General features: G+C 42.6%; 1 protein-coding gene across 1 annotated transcript; it reads left to right on the top strand.

The window, feature by feature from the left end:
• Positions 1-4,041: 4,041 nt before the first annotated feature.
• Positions 4,042-4,392, top strand: LOC110734916. The gene has a single exon (XM_021915042.1). The coding sequence runs from the start codon at positions 4,042-4,044 to the stop codon at positions 4,390-4,392; it is 351 nt and encodes a 116-aa protein (XP_021770734.1).
• The last annotated feature ends 13,017 nt before the right edge of the window (positions 4,393-17,409 follow it).

Raw genomic sequence — 17,409 nt, 5'->3', positions numbered from 1 at the left:
GTTTTATTATGTTTTGCTTACCGTTGAACATATTTTGATCTATGGAGTTGGATGCCGGGTTGTTTGAACACAAGACTATCACAATGGTTGCTTTGAATGTCTTGCTTATATGTTTTATGGGATAAGACATTCTGAATGTGACTAAAAAAATGTTAATGATACCACCAAAAGAGCTATGACCATTGAGTCGAATCAAACCTACTTGTGGCATTGTCGTCTTGGCCACATTAACATCAAATGCATCAAGACACTTCTTCATGAAGGATTCTTGATTCATTCGACTTAGAGTCGTTTGAAAACTGCGAAGGATGCATACTAAGCAAGATGATAAAACAACCATTCTCCAAGTTGGGAGAAAGGGCTAGTGACTTATTGGGTCTTATACACACGGATGTAGGTGGACCAATGAGCACAACCGCAAGAAATGGTTATCACTATTTTATCACTTTCACGGATGACTTTAGTAGATATGGCGATGTTTACCTTATGTCGCACAAATATGAATCTTTTGAGAAATTCAAAGAGTTTCATAGTGAAGTGGAAAATCAGCTAGGCAAGAAAATCAAAGCACTTCGATCGGACCGAGGTGGTGAGTATTTGAGCTACGAATTCGACGATCATTTGAAATACCATGATATTCTCTCAGAGTTGACACCTCCCGGAACTCACACAATGGAACGGAGTGTCTGAGAAGAGAAATCGAACTTTTTTAGTCATGGTTCGATCAATGATGGGTCTTAGCGATCTTCCTATCTCTGTTTGGGGACACGCACTTCTAACCGTGGCACTAACACTAAATCGAGCTCCGTCAAAAGCTGTAAAAAAGAATCCATATGAATTATGGACGAAGAAACCTCCACGGTTGTCTTTTCTTAAGATTTGGGGTTGCGAAGCATATGTCAAAAGACTCATATCTGACAAGCTTGCACCAAAATTTGACAAGTGTTTCTTTGTGGGTTATCCAAAAGAAACAAAGGGGTATTACTTCTACAACTAGTCTGAGAACAAATTACTTGTTGCTCGAGATGGTGTCTTTTCGGAAAAGGAGTATCTTTCCAAAATGACAAGTGGGAGGAAAATCAAACTTGATGAAGTTCAAGAAGGTAAGCAACAAAGTCAAACTGGCAATCAAAGTGCCTTGGAAGCAACTGTTGAAAATGGTCAAAGTCAAAATGCTCAACCTATTACCCTACGTAGGTCGCAAAGGCTAAGATCTCAACCAGACAAATACCTCGGTGTTGTCTTAACCGAGAATCAAGACATCCTAGTTATGGATGAAGATGAGCCAGCGACATACAAACAAGCTATGACGAGCACTGACTCTGCAAAATGGCAAGAAGCCATGAAATATGAGATGAACTCCATGTGTGAAAATCGAGTCTGGGACTTGGTTGAGTTGCCCGAAGGTTACACACCTATCTGTTGTAATGGATTTTCAAGTTGAAAACCAACAAAGATGGAAATGTATATGTATACAAAGCTAGATTGGTGGCAAAAGGTTACAGGAAAATTCACGGCATTGATTATGATGAAACCTTTTCTCTAGTCGCCATGCTTAAGTCCGTCTAGATTATCCTAGCAATTGTTGTATATTATGATTATGAAATATGGCAAATGAATGTCAAAATCGCCTTCCTTAAATGGATTTTGGAAGAAACTATGTACATGACAGAGCCGGAAGGTTTTGTAGATCTAAACAATGCTGGGAAGGTATGCAAGCTTAAGAAGTCCATTTATGGATTAAAGCAGGCAAGTAGAAGTTGGAATTTGCGATTCGATGAAGCCATTAGTGAGTTTGGTTTTATAAAAAATCCAGAAGAGTCTTGTGTTTATAAGAAGGAAAGTGGGAGTGACATCGCATTCCTGGTCTTCTATGTCGATGACATATTTCTCATTGGAAACAACATTCCAATGTTAGAGTCTGTAAAGGTTGGAAAGTGTTTTCAATGAAGGACTTGGGAGAGGCACAGTTATATTAGGCATCAAGATCTATCGAGATAGGTCTAAAAGGATGATTGGATTAAGCCAAAGTACTTATATCGATAAGGTACTGGGCGATTTAATATGGAGGAAGCCAAAAGAGGCAATTTACCCATGTCACATGGCATAATTCTCAGCAAGAAACAGTGTCCTCAGACACCTGATGAGCGAGAGAGGATGAATCAAATTCCATATGCTTTGATTATTAGATCGATCATGTATGCCATGATATGTACTAGGCCGAAGGTATCATATGCCTTGAGTGCTACGAGTCGATACCAATCAGACCCAGGAGAGGCGCATTAGACTACGGCCAAGAATATCCCAAAGCACCTAAAAAGGAACAAGGATAAATTTCTGGCCTATGGTGGGAATAAGGATTTGGTTGTTGAAGGTTACACCGACGCAAGCTTCTAGACTGACTGAGACGACTTTAAGTCTCAATCAGGGTACATATTCTGTCTAAATGGAGGAGCATTTTGTTAGAAGAGTGCTAAGAAAGCACAACTGCAGATTCTACAACTGAAGCCGAATACTTGGCAGCTAAGGAGGCAGCTTGGATTCGTAAGTTCGTTGGTAACATGATGTTGTACCCTTAATCAAGGGTCCGATAGATCTCTATTTCGATAACAATGGAGCTATTGCTCAGGCTAGAGAGCTAAGGGAACATCAGAAGGTAAAACATGCCATGAGGCGATTTCACATGATAAGGGAATGGAAGTCCGAGGGTGAAATCAGAATTGGCAAGATTGGAACGGACGACAATGTAGTCGATCCACTCACTAAACCTTTGCCTCAAGTGAAACACAACAAGCACGTTGAGGCAATGGGAATCAGGCACATTGGAGATTGGCTTTGATTTCCCAATTTGTGTGTTTTAATTAAGTTTTGGAGATCTTAATGTAAAACACCATGTTAAACCATTAATTTATGGAGTAATTTAATTTTTCTGTAAATTATTATTCCATTTCTATTTAATTGTGCTTTAGAACTAAATAATGAGTCCATTCGATTTGAACATTCAAATTAAATTGTATTTTGCCTTTTTACCAATTTTCCCACATTGATGGAAGATGGGATTTTAAGGGCTCATTTCCCTATAAATACCAATCATTTGGCATTGGGAAAGAGCACTTGAGTTGGTGAACTTGAAGGGATCTCCAAAGAGAGAAAACCTTTGTTCTAATAGTCTAAGTAATTTTTGGTCTAGCTCAGACTAAGCTTTGGGGTAGGGGCGGGCTCGGTTCGGTAGCGAGGGTGTTAGCCGTTGGAGGTTCGCGTGTTTGCAGGACTCTACGCTTTCAAGTCTGAGCTCTAAGTTAGAGCGAAGCACGCTACAAGGGTAATGATTCTTTCTCTCTCTTCTTGTTAATCATGTGATTAAGGTTTTAATACATGCTTAATTACTTTAATTTGTGTGCGGATTTTGGGCGGGTTGCCTTCCGCGTGGTGTTGGACATCACAAAACCCAACACAAACCACCCACAAGAGAAAGCTCTGCAGAAAATGGATGCCTTAGGATGACTGCTGAAATGGGCGATTGAGCTCTCCGAGTATGAACTGGAAGTTAAGCCTAGAGCATCCATAAAGGCCCAAGCTCTAGGCGAATTCATAGTAGAAGCCTCTTACGAAGAAAAGGATGATGAGGTGGGAATCTGGAAAGTAGCGGTGGATGGATCGCCAGCCCAAACAGGCTGCGACGCTGGAATAATCCTGACCTCACTTGAGGGCAATGTGTTCGAGTATGCCATCAAGTTTAAATTCAAGGCATCAAATAATGAGGCTGAATACGAAACAACCCTGGTGGGATTACGAATGAGTATTGCAGCTGGAGCGAAGAAAGTACACTTACATACTGACTCCCAGTTGGTAGCCAGTCAGCTAAAGGGGGAATATGAAACCAGAGAGCCTACAATGCTGAAATATGCAACTAGGGTGAATGAGTTGGCAGCCCAACTAATGCATTTCCATGTAGACCTTGTCCCCAAAGAAGAAAATTCACAGGTTGACGCGCTATCAAAATTAGCCAGCTCAACTCTTTAGAGCCTCATAAGAACAGTCATGGTAGAAGTTCTAGAAGAGAGGAGCATCGCTGGAAATAAACAGGTGAACTGCAGCACTCAGCAACAAGCATGGTTCTCGGACATACTATCATACAAGATGCATGGCGTACTGCTAGATGACGCAGTAAAAGCCAAGAAGGTCAACAGAGATGCCAACTGGTACGTAGTGATGAATGGAGAGCTAAACAAGAAAGGGTTCTCTAAGCCTCTCTTGAGATGCATTCCAGAGTTGGAGCAGGAAGGAATCATGGAGGAGGCACACTCAGGAATTTGCGCAAATCACATTGGTGGAAAAGCTCTAGGAGTTGAAGTACTTCGAAGAGGAGTATACTGGCCAACATTGACATAGGATGCCTTAGCATATCTTAAAAAGTGCGAAAAGTGCCAGAAATATTCCCCAATCATCAACCATCCAGCAAATGATTTAACTCCGATTCTCAGCCCGATCCCGTTTGCTCGGTGGGGAATGGACATATTGGGACCGTTCACCACTGGGTCAGCGAGCAGGAAATATCTCATAGTGGCAGTGGACTATTTCACAAAGGGGATTGAGGCCGAGCCCACAAAGTACATAAAGGCATCCAAGTAAAAAACCTTTATTGGGAAGAGCATTATCCAAGAGTTGGGGTGCCACAGTGTATAGTCTTTGACCATGGCTGCCAGTTTGACTATGATACAATCAAGGATTACCTGGAAGTGCTGAACATCAAGTATGTAAGTGCTTCAGTCTGCCACCTGCAGAGCTATGGCTAGGCAGAGGTAGTGAACAAGCTGATCCTTATAGCCTTGCTGAGAAAGCTGGAGGAGCACAAGGGACTTTGGGTCGACCTAGTGCCAAAATTGCTATGGAAAAATCGAATAACAGAGAAGGAAGCTACTGGCAAGAGTCTATTTGCTTTAACATATGGAGCAGATGTTGTTCTTCCGGTAGAAGTGCAAATCCCCAGCCACTGAATTCAGCACTATGAACAGCAAGGAAATGAGAAGTGCCTGTTGGAAGAGCTAGACTTCCTCCCAGAGGTGCGACTGAAAGCAGCCCTCAAACTGGCTGCCCAAAAGAGTAGAATCTCAAAGGCCTTCAACTAAAGAGTCAAGCACCGAGAGTTACTACCCGGAGACTTGGTTCTCAGGAGAACCGCAGCAATTGGAAAAGGAAATCAGCACGGAGAACTGTTGGCCAACTAGGAAGGCCCTTTTCTCATCCACGAGCAAGTGGGACCAGGTGCTTTCCTCCTCTCTAATCAAGAAGGTCAAGTTTTAAGGAACAGTTTTAATGCAGATATGTTAAAGAAATATTTTGTTTAAAGTCGTATGGCCAAGTAGAAGCATAGAGAAACTTGTTTAATTTTTGCAATGTTAATCAAGGAAATTTAGTCATTTAAATCAATAAAATACGAGCCTCTACGTGAGGAGTATCCTATATGAACTTGTTTAAAACATGTTTATATCTTATGTTATGATTTAGCATCATACACTCACGCGCAGGGAAGTTGGAATAAACTAAAAGTCACCACATCTATGCCAAAAATACTAAGGCAAGACATGGCAAGACATGAGTTGATCTCAAGGATCACCCAGAATCATACTTTTCACCCAAAAGAAAGACATCACTGCCTAGTTCAACCTACCAACTTAGAGTAGAACAGGGACGCCTGAGGTGGTTGCCTAACACATTCAACTTAAGATGGTAGGGGAGGACGAAAGACGGAAGGGAACTGAGTGGGCAACACCAAGGCTCTCTTGGTCTCACCTAGCTCGTTTTCGTGGGGAGTAGAGGGGATGACACATTTAAAAACTCTCACATAAGCTAAGTGAGAAGTCCAAATAAAAAGCCATCGCCAAACAGGCTGAATGGCATATCCATAAGTCCTTACATAGCTAAGTAAGTGACAACTTACATAACCCCTTGTCACATAAGATGAGCAGCACAAATCTAAGTCCTCACCCAGCTAAGTGAGCGACATGACCCTAAAGTCCTCATCAAATGAGAGACAAAGCGCCAACAACAAAACCACACACAACCGAGTGGGGGGTAGACGGGAAGAAAGCAACAGGGTGCATAAACCCATGCTAAGAGCGAGGGCCAAGCTAGAACAGGGGGAAACGCGCGCGGCTCCAAGTGATTCCAGATGATTCCCCATTTTGCAAGGAGATTCTAGAAGAGGGGATGGAGAAAATCAAGATGCCCAGCTATAAGTACAATGGTACAACAACACCTAAGAATCACGTCTCAGCGTTTGAAAACCACATGGTGATGTACACTATGACAGACTTAGTCTGGTGTAAGGCATTTCCCCTGACCTTAGATGGGCTAGCTACTGAATGGTGTAGAGCCATTCTGAAGGGATCTATTTACTCCTACAACCAGCTGAAGAGAATGTTCATGGAACATTTCGTCACGCTGGTAGATCGCACTAAAATGACCACGGAGCTAATGTCATTAGTCTAGGGAAGGAGGAGCCCATGCGGGATTTCATTACCTGATTCAACAAGGAGGCAACAATAATCCCAAATATGAGCTAGGAGGTAGCCTTACTGACCATGCAGAGTGGACTTTTGCCTGGCTCACCGTTCAGAGCTTACATGGGACGAAAAAGTCTTAAGACACTGGCTGAAGCAATGAGAAAGGCTCACGAGCTTATAAAGGCAGATGAGACTGACAGAGCCATGTTGAGCAGGAGAGCTCCAAGCGACCCAGCTAAGTGGGCTGAAGCCATTCGGGCTAAGAACCCAGCCAGGGGGGATTAGCCAAGCAAGGCTGAGCAAGGTCAAAGAGATGCAAATAGGTCAGTAGGAGTCAAGAGAACTGACCACCGATGAGGAGCATGAGTCGGGAAGTTTGAACAGTACACTTCGCTCACTCACTCAAGGTCTCACATCTTCAGTGTGAATAAATCTGATGACAATTGGCAAAGACCACCCAAAATGGTGAATAGAAACCGTGACCCCAGCAAGTGGTGTGACTTTCACAGGGCCATGGCCATATCACTGACGAATGTACACATTTGAAGGACAACATAGAAGATTTAGTCCGACGTGGGTACCTGAACCAGTTTAAGCAACACTCTTACTACGGACGACGAAGAGAGGAGGATAAGTCAGGCTATGACCGCAGAAGGGGTCAAAAGGATTAGGGTGAAGGTAGGGACCGAGACAACAATTCAGAGGGAAGAGTATACGTCATCAGCGGTGGACTAGTGGAACGGTGAATAGGGCAGAAGCTGACCTGCGTGCAACGATCTACCAAATAAACTACAATGATAGACGTAGGTGGCCACCCCAACCACCGCAGCCACGAGCAGTGTTTGATGAGTATGACCAGAAGGGAATAATCTACCCTTATGATGATCCCCTGGTAGTCACGGTGAGAATTGCAAACTAGGAGGTTGATAGAGTATTGATAGATGGCGGCAGTTCAGCCAACATAATCTTCATCAGTGCGTTCAAGGATTTAAAGCTTGATAAAAAGGATCTGAAAAGGGTGAGTTATGAAGTCACTGGGTTCAATGGATCAGACCTCATACCAGAGAGTATCATGGAGCTGTCAGCCCGAGTATGGGAGGGATCCAAGCGGCACGACAATGTGATTATAGGAAGACCGCTCATTCACAAGTTTGGAGGGGTAGTCTCCACCTAACATCTAGCTATGGCCTACACAAATAACGATGGAAGATCTGCTAAGCTCAAAGGAAGTAAAAAAATAGCACAACAGTGCTACATCACAACACTAAAAAAGCCAGCAAAGGAAAAACTGCCGTCAGGTTCAAAAGTGAAGCAAGAGGTTCAGGGTGAAAGGAAATATTGGAAGATTAAAAGAGAAGAATACCGCAGGGAAAAGGACAAGCAAAATCTAGCCATGGAGAAAATTGAACCTGCAAAGGAAGAAGCAGCCAGACCAGTACCTATCGAGCATGAAGTAATTGAGCTCACAGAGGGAGATAACTCCAGCATAGTAAAAATTAGGAAATACATCAAACCTGAGGTGAGGGTGAACCTCGTGGAGTTGCTGAGAAGAAACAAAAACATCTTTTCATTCTCATCAGAAGAGATACCCGGAATCGACCCATAGGTCATGGTCCATAGGCTGGACGTGAAAGAAGAAGTCAGGTCGGTCAAGCAGAAAAAACGAAATTTCTCTGCGGAAAAGAACCAAGCCATACAGGATGAGGTGGATAAGCTACTAGAGGTAGAATTCATTGAGCCATGTGATTACCCTGAGTGGTTAGGTAACGTAGTCATGGTAAAGAAGGCAAACGGTCAATGGAGGATGTGTGTTGATTTCACGGATCTCAACAAAGCATGTCCAATAGACTGTTACCCGCTGCCACGAATTGACCAATTAGTAGATGCGACAAGTGGGCACACATTACTAAGCTTCATGGTCGCTTTCTCAAGATACCACTAAATAAGCTTACACAAACCAGACAGGCAGAAAACTGTATTCATCACCGAAGGGGGAGCATAAAATTACATCGCCATGCCCTTTGGGCTGAAGAATGCAGGGGCCACATTCCAGAAAACAACGGATAGGGTGTTCATACATCATAAAGGGCAAAACGTGGAAGTGTATGTGGACGACTCGATCGTCAAAAGCATTACAAAGGAAGGACATATCTTAGACTTGGAGGAAACGTTCGCCACGCTGAATAAGTATCACATCAAGTTGAACCCAAAGAAATGTGTCTTCGGGGTGAGCTCTGGAAAATTCCTCGGTTTCATGGTGAGAGAGAGGGGAATTGACCCCAATCCTGAGAAGGTAGAAGTAGTTCTCAGTCTCCCAGTGCCTAAGTGCACTAAGGACATTATGCGTTTAACGGGAAGGATGGCAGCGCTAACCCACTTCATCAGTAAGTCAGCGGACAAAGCCTTACCGTTTTAGCAGCTGCTGAAGGGAATTAGATAATTCAAATGGGGTGAAGCGGAAAAGAAAGCTTTTGTAGGGATTAAGGAGCATTTAACCAACCTCCCCACAATGATCAGTTCGGAGCAAGGTGAAAAGCTCCAGTTGTATATTTCAGCCTCGACGCAAACCATAGGGGCAGTCCTCTTGGTCAAAAGGAACAAATAGCAGCGACCAGTTTATTTTGTAAGCCACGTGCTGACCGAGGCTGAACAAAGATACCTGCTAAGTTAGCTCTTGCCGTAGTAACAACAGCAAGAAAACTTTAACCTTATTTTGATGCACACATAGTCCAGATTCTTACAAACCACCCAGTGGAGAAAGCCTTGCATGAAATGGATGCCTTAGGACGACAACTGAAATAGGCGATTGAGCTCTTCGAGTATGAACTGGAAGTTAAGCCTAGAGCAACCATAAAAGTCTAAGCTCTAGCCGATTTCATAGTGGAAGCCTCGTGCGAAGAAAAGGAAGATGAGATGGGAATCTGGAAAGTAGTGGTGTATAGATCGGCAGCCCAAACAGGCAGCGGCGCCAGAATAATCTTGACCTCACTTGAAGGCAATGTGTTTGAGTATGCCATCAAGTTTAAATTCAAGGCATCAAACAATGAGGCTGAATACGAAGCAACCCTGGCTGGATTGCGAATGAGCATCGTAGCCGGAGCGAAGAAAGTACACTTACAGACTGACTCTTAGTTGGTAGCCCGTCAACTGAAGGGGAGTATGAGACCAGAGAGCCTATAATGCTGAAATACGCAACCAGGATGAAAGAGTTGGCAGCCCAACTAATTCATTTCCAAGTAGACCTGGTCCCCAGAGCAGAAAATTCCCAGGCTGATGCACTATCAAAATTTTCTAGCTCCACTCTTCAAAGCCTCACAAGAACATTCATCGTAGAAGTTCTAGAAGAGAGCACCATTGCTGGAAATAAACAGGTGAACTGCACCACTCAGCAACAAGCATGGTTCTCGGACATATTGGCATACAAGATGCATGGCGTACTGCTAGATGATGTAGTAAAAGCCAAGAAGGTCAAGAGAGATGCCAACTGGTGCGTAGTGATGAATGGAGAGCTAAAAAAGAAAGGGTTTTCTAAGCCTCTCTTGATATACATTCCAGAGTTGGAGCAGGAAGGAATCATGGAGGAGGCACACTCAGGAATCTGCGCAAATCACATTGGTGGAAAAGCTCTATGCCAAAAATTAATGAAATACAAGCCTCTACGTGAGGAGTATCCTATATGAACTTGTCTAAAACATGGTTATATCTTATGTTATGCTTTAGCATCATACACTAACGCGCAGGGATGTTGGAATAAACTAAAAGTCACCACGTCTATGCCAAAAATACTAAGGCAAGACATGCGCCCTCGTCCCCTCTCCCCCAGCCAGATGGGTAATCAATTCGACTGAGTGGGTGCACAACTCCACCCCCAAAACCAACCAAGGGGTAAGTGACCTTATGCATGCTGCCTAGCTTATACTTCAGCTTGGACAGACAATTCCAGCTGATAATGTCAGACAAACTGCCTGTTTTAAATCCGACCAACCTTTTGGTTGGCCACCTTATATTCAATGACAATGGGGTCGTCATGCGGTCGGCGAACTTCGCCCCAGTCCTTTTAAGAGATGACGACCTCAAGAAACGTATCGACAAACGTCTGGCCTTCATCGACCGAGCTGACATCCATCTGTCTGACATGGTCCTTGGTGCCTCTATTAGTTGGGCCCCCACAGGCAAAGCCGCCTGCAATGGTACAGATCATGTCCGGATCAATGTCCGAACCACTATCAGTCTTTGCTGATTTTTTTTTACGGCTGCCTGGGGTCCGTCTTCAGGGTCACCTTGGACTTGAGGATGTAAGACTTTAGCACAACCTTATCAACCAATTTATCCAGCAACCGCTTGAGGCTATAGCAGTCGTTGGTATCATGACCAATGTCCTATTAAAGTGACAGTACTTTTCCTTGTTTTGGTTTTTGGCCAAACCTTTCATCGTCGTGGGCTTCTCAAGCACCACCCAGTCTTTATTTTCCGTGAGGATGGCGTAGCAGTCTTTGTTAAACTCGTAGTTGGGGACGTACGGTTTATATTTTTTCTTCTTCTTTTTGAACAGCTGCTTATGGTCCTCAACCGCCCAAACTTATTTTCTCTTCTTTCTCTCTTCGGCTTTTTGATCCGGCTGATCTTGCCGACTCCCTTTTTATTTGTCAGACTTCTTTGAGTCCGACTGCTTGCTGGAGGAGCAAAGCTCAGTCGCCTGTACATAGGCTTCTGCCTCCCTAAGCGCTTCCTGAAGAGTGAAGATTCTCTTCCGGACGAGGTTAAACTTAAAATTTGACCCATCCTTTAGACCCTTCAAAAAGTCTGTAAAAGCGACTTCGTTAGACAGTCCTTGGATTTGGATTCTCACCATCTTGAACCGCCTGACATAAGAACGGAGCCCCTCTCTATCTCCCTTAACAACCGTGCCCAAGTCGATGCTTGTCTTCTTGGCAGGTATGTTCATGGAAAAGTTAGAGCCGAATAGAAACACAAGTGTCCTGAAATTGTTTATGCACCCAAGCGGCAGGTTGTCGAACAGTTGTTGGGCAATGCCCTTCAGTGTAGCTGGGAAGCATCTACACCATGCGGCATCATCTAACCCTTGTAGATACATGAGGTTGGTGTAGGCCATCAAGTGGTCTTCAGGGTTGGTAGTGCCATCATAGGCACCAACCAAGACATTCTTAACCTTAGCCGGCTGTGCCGCCTCGATTATTTCCTGGGAGAACATAGAAGGTTGTTCTCCAAGTTATAGTAGACGTAGCTACGCTCCAGGGGCTGGACTTGATATGCCGTCTGACCTCCAAAGAGGGCAGGTTGCTTATAAGGTTGGGCAAATGGCCCGTATGTTTTATGGGGCACATACGACACCGAGCCTATCATTTGAGGACTTATGTGGATGGACTGGCGCCAAACAGGTGCTCTTGTACAGATAAGGAATACCTCATTGAGGTATTGCTGAAGCTGTCTGGCATTGTCGGCGTTGAAGTCGTGTCAGACAGTTGGTTGTTCCGCTTTTTCTCAATGAAATGCCGAGCATCAGCGTAAGTCTCCTTGCAGCCATCCTGCTGTACATGATGGATGGGCTTTCTTTGATTCGCCCCTGGGAGACGAATATTAGGTCTAGTCAATTAAAGGTCGATCCCCCTCCTTCTGTTTTAGATGCGGAGTGGGCTGCCAGTCCTTGACCGGCTTTGTTTTCCTAGAGTGAGAAGGTTTCTTGGACGACTGTCCTTTTCTTAGACCAGCCGTCTGGGTCTTGATAAGATCTCTCATCACACCTTTAAAATTCATCATGAATTTGAAAAACTCCTCACGAGTGATGTGACCAGCCTGTCCTGTAGTCTAAGGCTGGCTGGCTGACTTGCTCGGACCCGCCTAGTTATCGCCTTGTTCCATGTTATCCTTGGAACGGACGCGTCTAGTGATGAGGGATCCATCTTCGACCGTAAATACTTCGACCTCTGTATCATGGTCCGAATGGACCTGAAAGATGCTTTTCCTCAAGAGGCGGTATAGTCTTACGAGAAACCATCTTGGAGGTACTCTCCCCATAGACGGCGCCAAATGTTTTGGGGTTTTTTGGATGTCCTATAGGAGAGTTACGTCACTAAGCCTAGGTCCTCGTCGCTTGTACCTGAAACAAACGGAAGCTCCGGATGGTCAAAGTTCCGCCTCCGATGGTCAAGTTAGTACGTGTTCGGAGAGTAAAAAGAGGAAGGTAAAAGTATCTTCTCGGATCCTGAGATTAGGTGTTTTTTCTGTTGTATGAGAATTGATTGTGATGTAATAAATGAACGTTTCCCTCAATTGGGATAAATCTCCCTATTTATAGGGTCATAGGGAATAGTGCCCTTACCTTGGTCACTCTAACCTAGATTTGGTGGGTTGCGTCGTTTTGCGGCTCCTCGGGAAATGGGCCTTGAAGGCCGTCATTCCCCTTGAATATCTGTATGCCACGTGTCAAGTCCTGAGAGGTTCATTTTGAATTCTTCCTAAGGTGACATGTGTCACACTCTTATTGGTCCACGTGGCTCGGTAATTACCCAAATTAGTTGCTACTTTTCAGACCCATTAGCATGAAAACAAAGTCACCATTGGAAGGTCAGGCTTTTGAAGTCTTCACTCCATTTGAAACTATACACAATGACATTAGAATCGACGCAGATGATGTACCGTGTCCCACTAAATCCAAAACAAAGGGATGTACACCAAAGAAGTGTGAGCGGGGTGGAAAAGAATCAGGAAAGAAGAAAACTAAATGTTGTTCTATATGCAAGCAACCCGGTCATACTAAACCAACCTGTCCTAATAAGGAAAATATATTTTCTTTGAATGATATGAATGAAGGTGCTTCTTCTACAACCAAAAAAAAAAAAAAAAAAAAAAAAAAGGCAGCTGATCTAGGATTAAATCCTATTCTTACTTTGAAGTTTTAGGTAATATTTCTTTGGCTTTTAAAATTTTCATGTTGTTTTTTACCTATATTATTCTTTTTTACAAAAATTTTATATAAACATCTTCTCTTTTGTACTTTGACAGGTGATCTAATTGGATAATTATTAAAGAAGATGTCTACAAAAATTTTGGACTACATCAAGATGGGCCATGAAGATGTGAAATGGAGACTTTTATGATAGTTAGGTAACTTTTTTTTTTTGGAACGGTGGTAGAATATTAACTAGAAATGTTGTTTTTGAAGAATATGGAAAAAAAGATTTGCAGGAGTTTATAATCAATTTTATTATATTTAATTTTTCTCTTTAATATCATGTTAGTGGTTTTTTTACTGTCCTTAAAAAAAATTAGTTTCAATGCGTTATTAAATGTAGTGTTATGACATTTTATCCTATCAATAACACTACATTAAATGAATCAATTTTTTAATTCAATAATAATATTAGATTATTCCATTGAAATAAGAAAAAGAGCATTAATACTATAAATTGTTGTATTTTATGCATAGCCCTTAAGGCTATGTATAGCAAAACCTTTTTTTTATAACTAAAAAATTGTTATAAATACAACCTCTTTTGTGTGTGTGTGTGTGCGTGTGTGTGTGTGTCTGTGTATGTGTGTGTGTGTGTGTGTGTTTTAGAGTGCCACAAGAGCGGGTGATGAGAATCGATTCGAGGATCACCTGAAATCGGGAGGGAAACTCTAACAAGTTAAGTTATCCTTCACTCTCATGAATACGACCTTTCAGCGGTCTTTAAAAAATAAAATGGTTTAATCCGGAATAAATCGACCTTTAACACCATCTTTTTATAATTAGAATTAATAATTGGTAACCTGTTTTATAGGTTAAACAATACATGTGTCACGTTTATAGGGAATTTTTCGCCCACATGTGGGTCATGTTTTAAGCATGGCAGCGCTCCAAGAAAAAGAAGCTAGAGAAAAAGAATCGCCAACAAGTTTTAGGAACTTGTAAACCGTTCACGAGTGTGAAGGTTAAACCCCATTCACAAACACAGAGATTGCTAACTCCATAGTGGTCCGGAACCATGACTAGATGTTCGGGGATGATGGTACGAATTTGACCTAAGAGAAGTCAAACCCGCCCTAAATAGGCCTCTACTTAATTCTTTTGGTATTTATGTGGATCAACATACACACATCACGTTAATCCTAAATTTGTTTACGGTGTGTTTGGATAAAGAAATGGGAAAGAAAAGAAGGGGAGGGAAGAAAGATGACTTTTCCTTCTAAATCTCTCCATTAATGGAGAGATTAATTTCTTACAATTTAATCCTTCCATTTCTCTCCCCTCCAATTCCTTTGCTTCCTCATTTGTTATCCAAATGAAAGATAATCAATCCCTCCATTTCCCTTCCCTTCTTTTCCCTCCATTTCCTTCAATCCAAACAAAGTGTAAATCTACGTTGGTTGATTATCAATGCACAATCAAATCTATTATTGGTGATCATTTGAATTAAAGTCATATTAGCCTAAATTCAATTATTAATTATCTTATATTATGTGTGATTTCAAGTATAAATTCCCTTTAAACCTGCAAAAAGGGGGAGTGATCAAGTAATTAATAACAATAAATCGTGAATAATCAAGCAACATATGATTAATATAACAATCATCATCATAAGAACATCATCAAAACATCGTTAGTAGTAAGATCCTAGGCATGATACTAAACGGATTACTAACAAATCCTAGCATGTCACTAAAAATCAAAGTTAAAGCATTATTCTAAACATGATATTAGAAATCATAAAAACATCCTAAACATGATACTAGAAATCATAATAACATCCTAAACATGATACTAGGAATTGAAATAACATTGTAAACATGATTTCTACTCCGAAATCAAAGAATAATAATAATCGAATTACTTACTTTAATGCCTAAACCTTCTTGATATTAAAACAATACACACGTTAGTAAACTTCAATAAAGTTAAATCAATAAAGTAAATAAATTAAATATGAATTGAAACATAGATTTGGGACCAAACCCTCAGTGTAGGGTTTTAGGTACTATAAGCGGAATTTCACGAATCATATTCGTTCGCACCTAAACAGGATCTACAAGCATAACACATAAAGAATCACATAGTTCATACCTTTGATATGTGATTTCCAAGAGCGATCAACCACAAATGATTAGGAGAATAAGAGCCCCAAGTGTTGCTCCTCTACTTGGTCCACAGAGGTTAAGATTGAACCTCCACTAATGCTAGTTAGTCGGGCACGAACACTTCGAGCCACCTTCTACGGAGAAGGGAGGAAACGAACAAGCCACGAACCACCACCACCACCACCGTGCAACCACCTTGCTTGGGTGGTCCGTACTGTACGGACAAGGGGAGAGAGAGAGGCGTGTGAGAGAGGGGAGGAGAGAGTTTGGTTGCTTGCTTCACAATTTACTACATAGGTTAATTGTGACTTCTATTCATAACCTAGGCAAGGCCTGTATTTATATATCCCATATATAATTAGAGTCCATGTAAAGCCCAGACTCCTAATTCAACCCAAACTATTCTAGCCTTACTTCTTATGTGGCTTGTCATTACCTCATGAGGCCCATGAATGAGATTCATACTTTGTTCAATCCATAACCCTTGTGTGTGAACTTATAGGATCTGATTTGGATAAAAATACCCATTTCAATGGCCCAATCAGAATGGGACACGTGTCACCTCATGACAAGCCCAATAAAGACCACTCACCAGTTGACACGTGGCACTCAAAGTCAGCAAGGGAAAACGACAGCCTTCAAAGCTCAATTCCCGAGACAACCCATTAATCCTAGGTTTCCGTAACCTAAGATAGTGGCACGAATCCCAAGACTCTATAAATAGGGAAATGTTCCCACCTAGAGACAAGAGGCATGAAACACGAAAAAACCAGAGCATTCACTGATTGCAAATAATTAATTCTCACCTTAGAGAATATTCCCAATCTCGGAATCCAAGAAGATACTACTTTACTTTTTGCACTTTTTACATCTTCTGAACACGTTCTAACTTGATCGTCGGAGGTGGAACTCCACCCAACCAGAGTCTTCGTTATTTTGCAGGTACAGGCGCCCGGAATCCAGTGTTAGTGATGTAACTCTCCCGAGGGACACAAAAAACCCCGAAACATTTGGCGCCGTATGTGGGGAGAGTACCTCTAAAATGGCTTCACAAGAACCTGTATCACCTCCTAATGAGAAACAGCCTAGGGCCGAAGTTGAGGTCTTTTCGGACTATGACATCGATGACGACTTTGAAGTCGAAACGTATGTGGCTACTGATGGGTCACTCAGAACCAGGCGCACCCGTCTCAAGGAAAGAATGGATCGGGCCGATGATCAGGCTGGTCTAAGAAAGTCATTCGGACAACCGTCTGGACAACCCTAGGCGACAGAAGGCATAGCTCTAGTTACACGGGACAAACTCATGAAATTCATGATAAGTTTCAAGGGGGAGATAAAAGACCTTATCAACCAGAGGACGGCTGGCTCCAATAGGGGTCAGTCAGCCAAGAAACCTTCTCCCTTTAAGAAGAACAAGTCGGTCAGGGACCAAGGGCCCACTCTGCATCCTAAATCAAAGGAAGGGAAGCGGCCCTTGATCGATCTTACTAAAATTCGTTTCCCTGAGATAGGGAAGAGGAAGGTCATCCAGCATGTCCAGCGGGATGGCTCAAAGAAGTCATACTCTGATGCCCGGTTCCTAATCGAGCATAAGAGAAACCAACAGTCTGAGTCGGCTTCAACGTCGACCTACCTAGAGAGCTTCCAGAATACCTCAATGAGGTATTCTCAATCCGCACGAGAGAGTCAGTCAGACGGCCCATCCGTCCATGCTAGACCTCAGATGATCCATTTGGTCCCGTATGTGCCTTAGCAGCCATACATGCCGTATGGACAACCTTACATGCAACCGGCCCTCTTTGGGGGTCAAGCGGCACAAAAC

This window comes from Chenopodium quinoa, unplaced genomic scaffold, assembly GCF_001683475.1.
Source record: "Chenopodium quinoa cultivar QQ74 unplaced genomic scaffold, ASM168347v1, whole genome shotgun sequence".
Lineage (NCBI taxonomy): Eukaryota > Viridiplantae > Streptophyta > Magnoliopsida > Caryophyllales > Amaranthaceae > Chenopodium > Chenopodium quinoa.
This window is presented reverse-complemented; position numbering and strand designations above follow the sequence as displayed.

Bases quoted from the DNA above. Each gene is read 5' to 3' on its own strand.
- LOC110734916 (XM_021915042.1), top strand. From the start codon at position 4,042: ATGGTAGAAGTTCTAGAAGAGAGGAGCATCGCTGGAAATAAACAGGTG.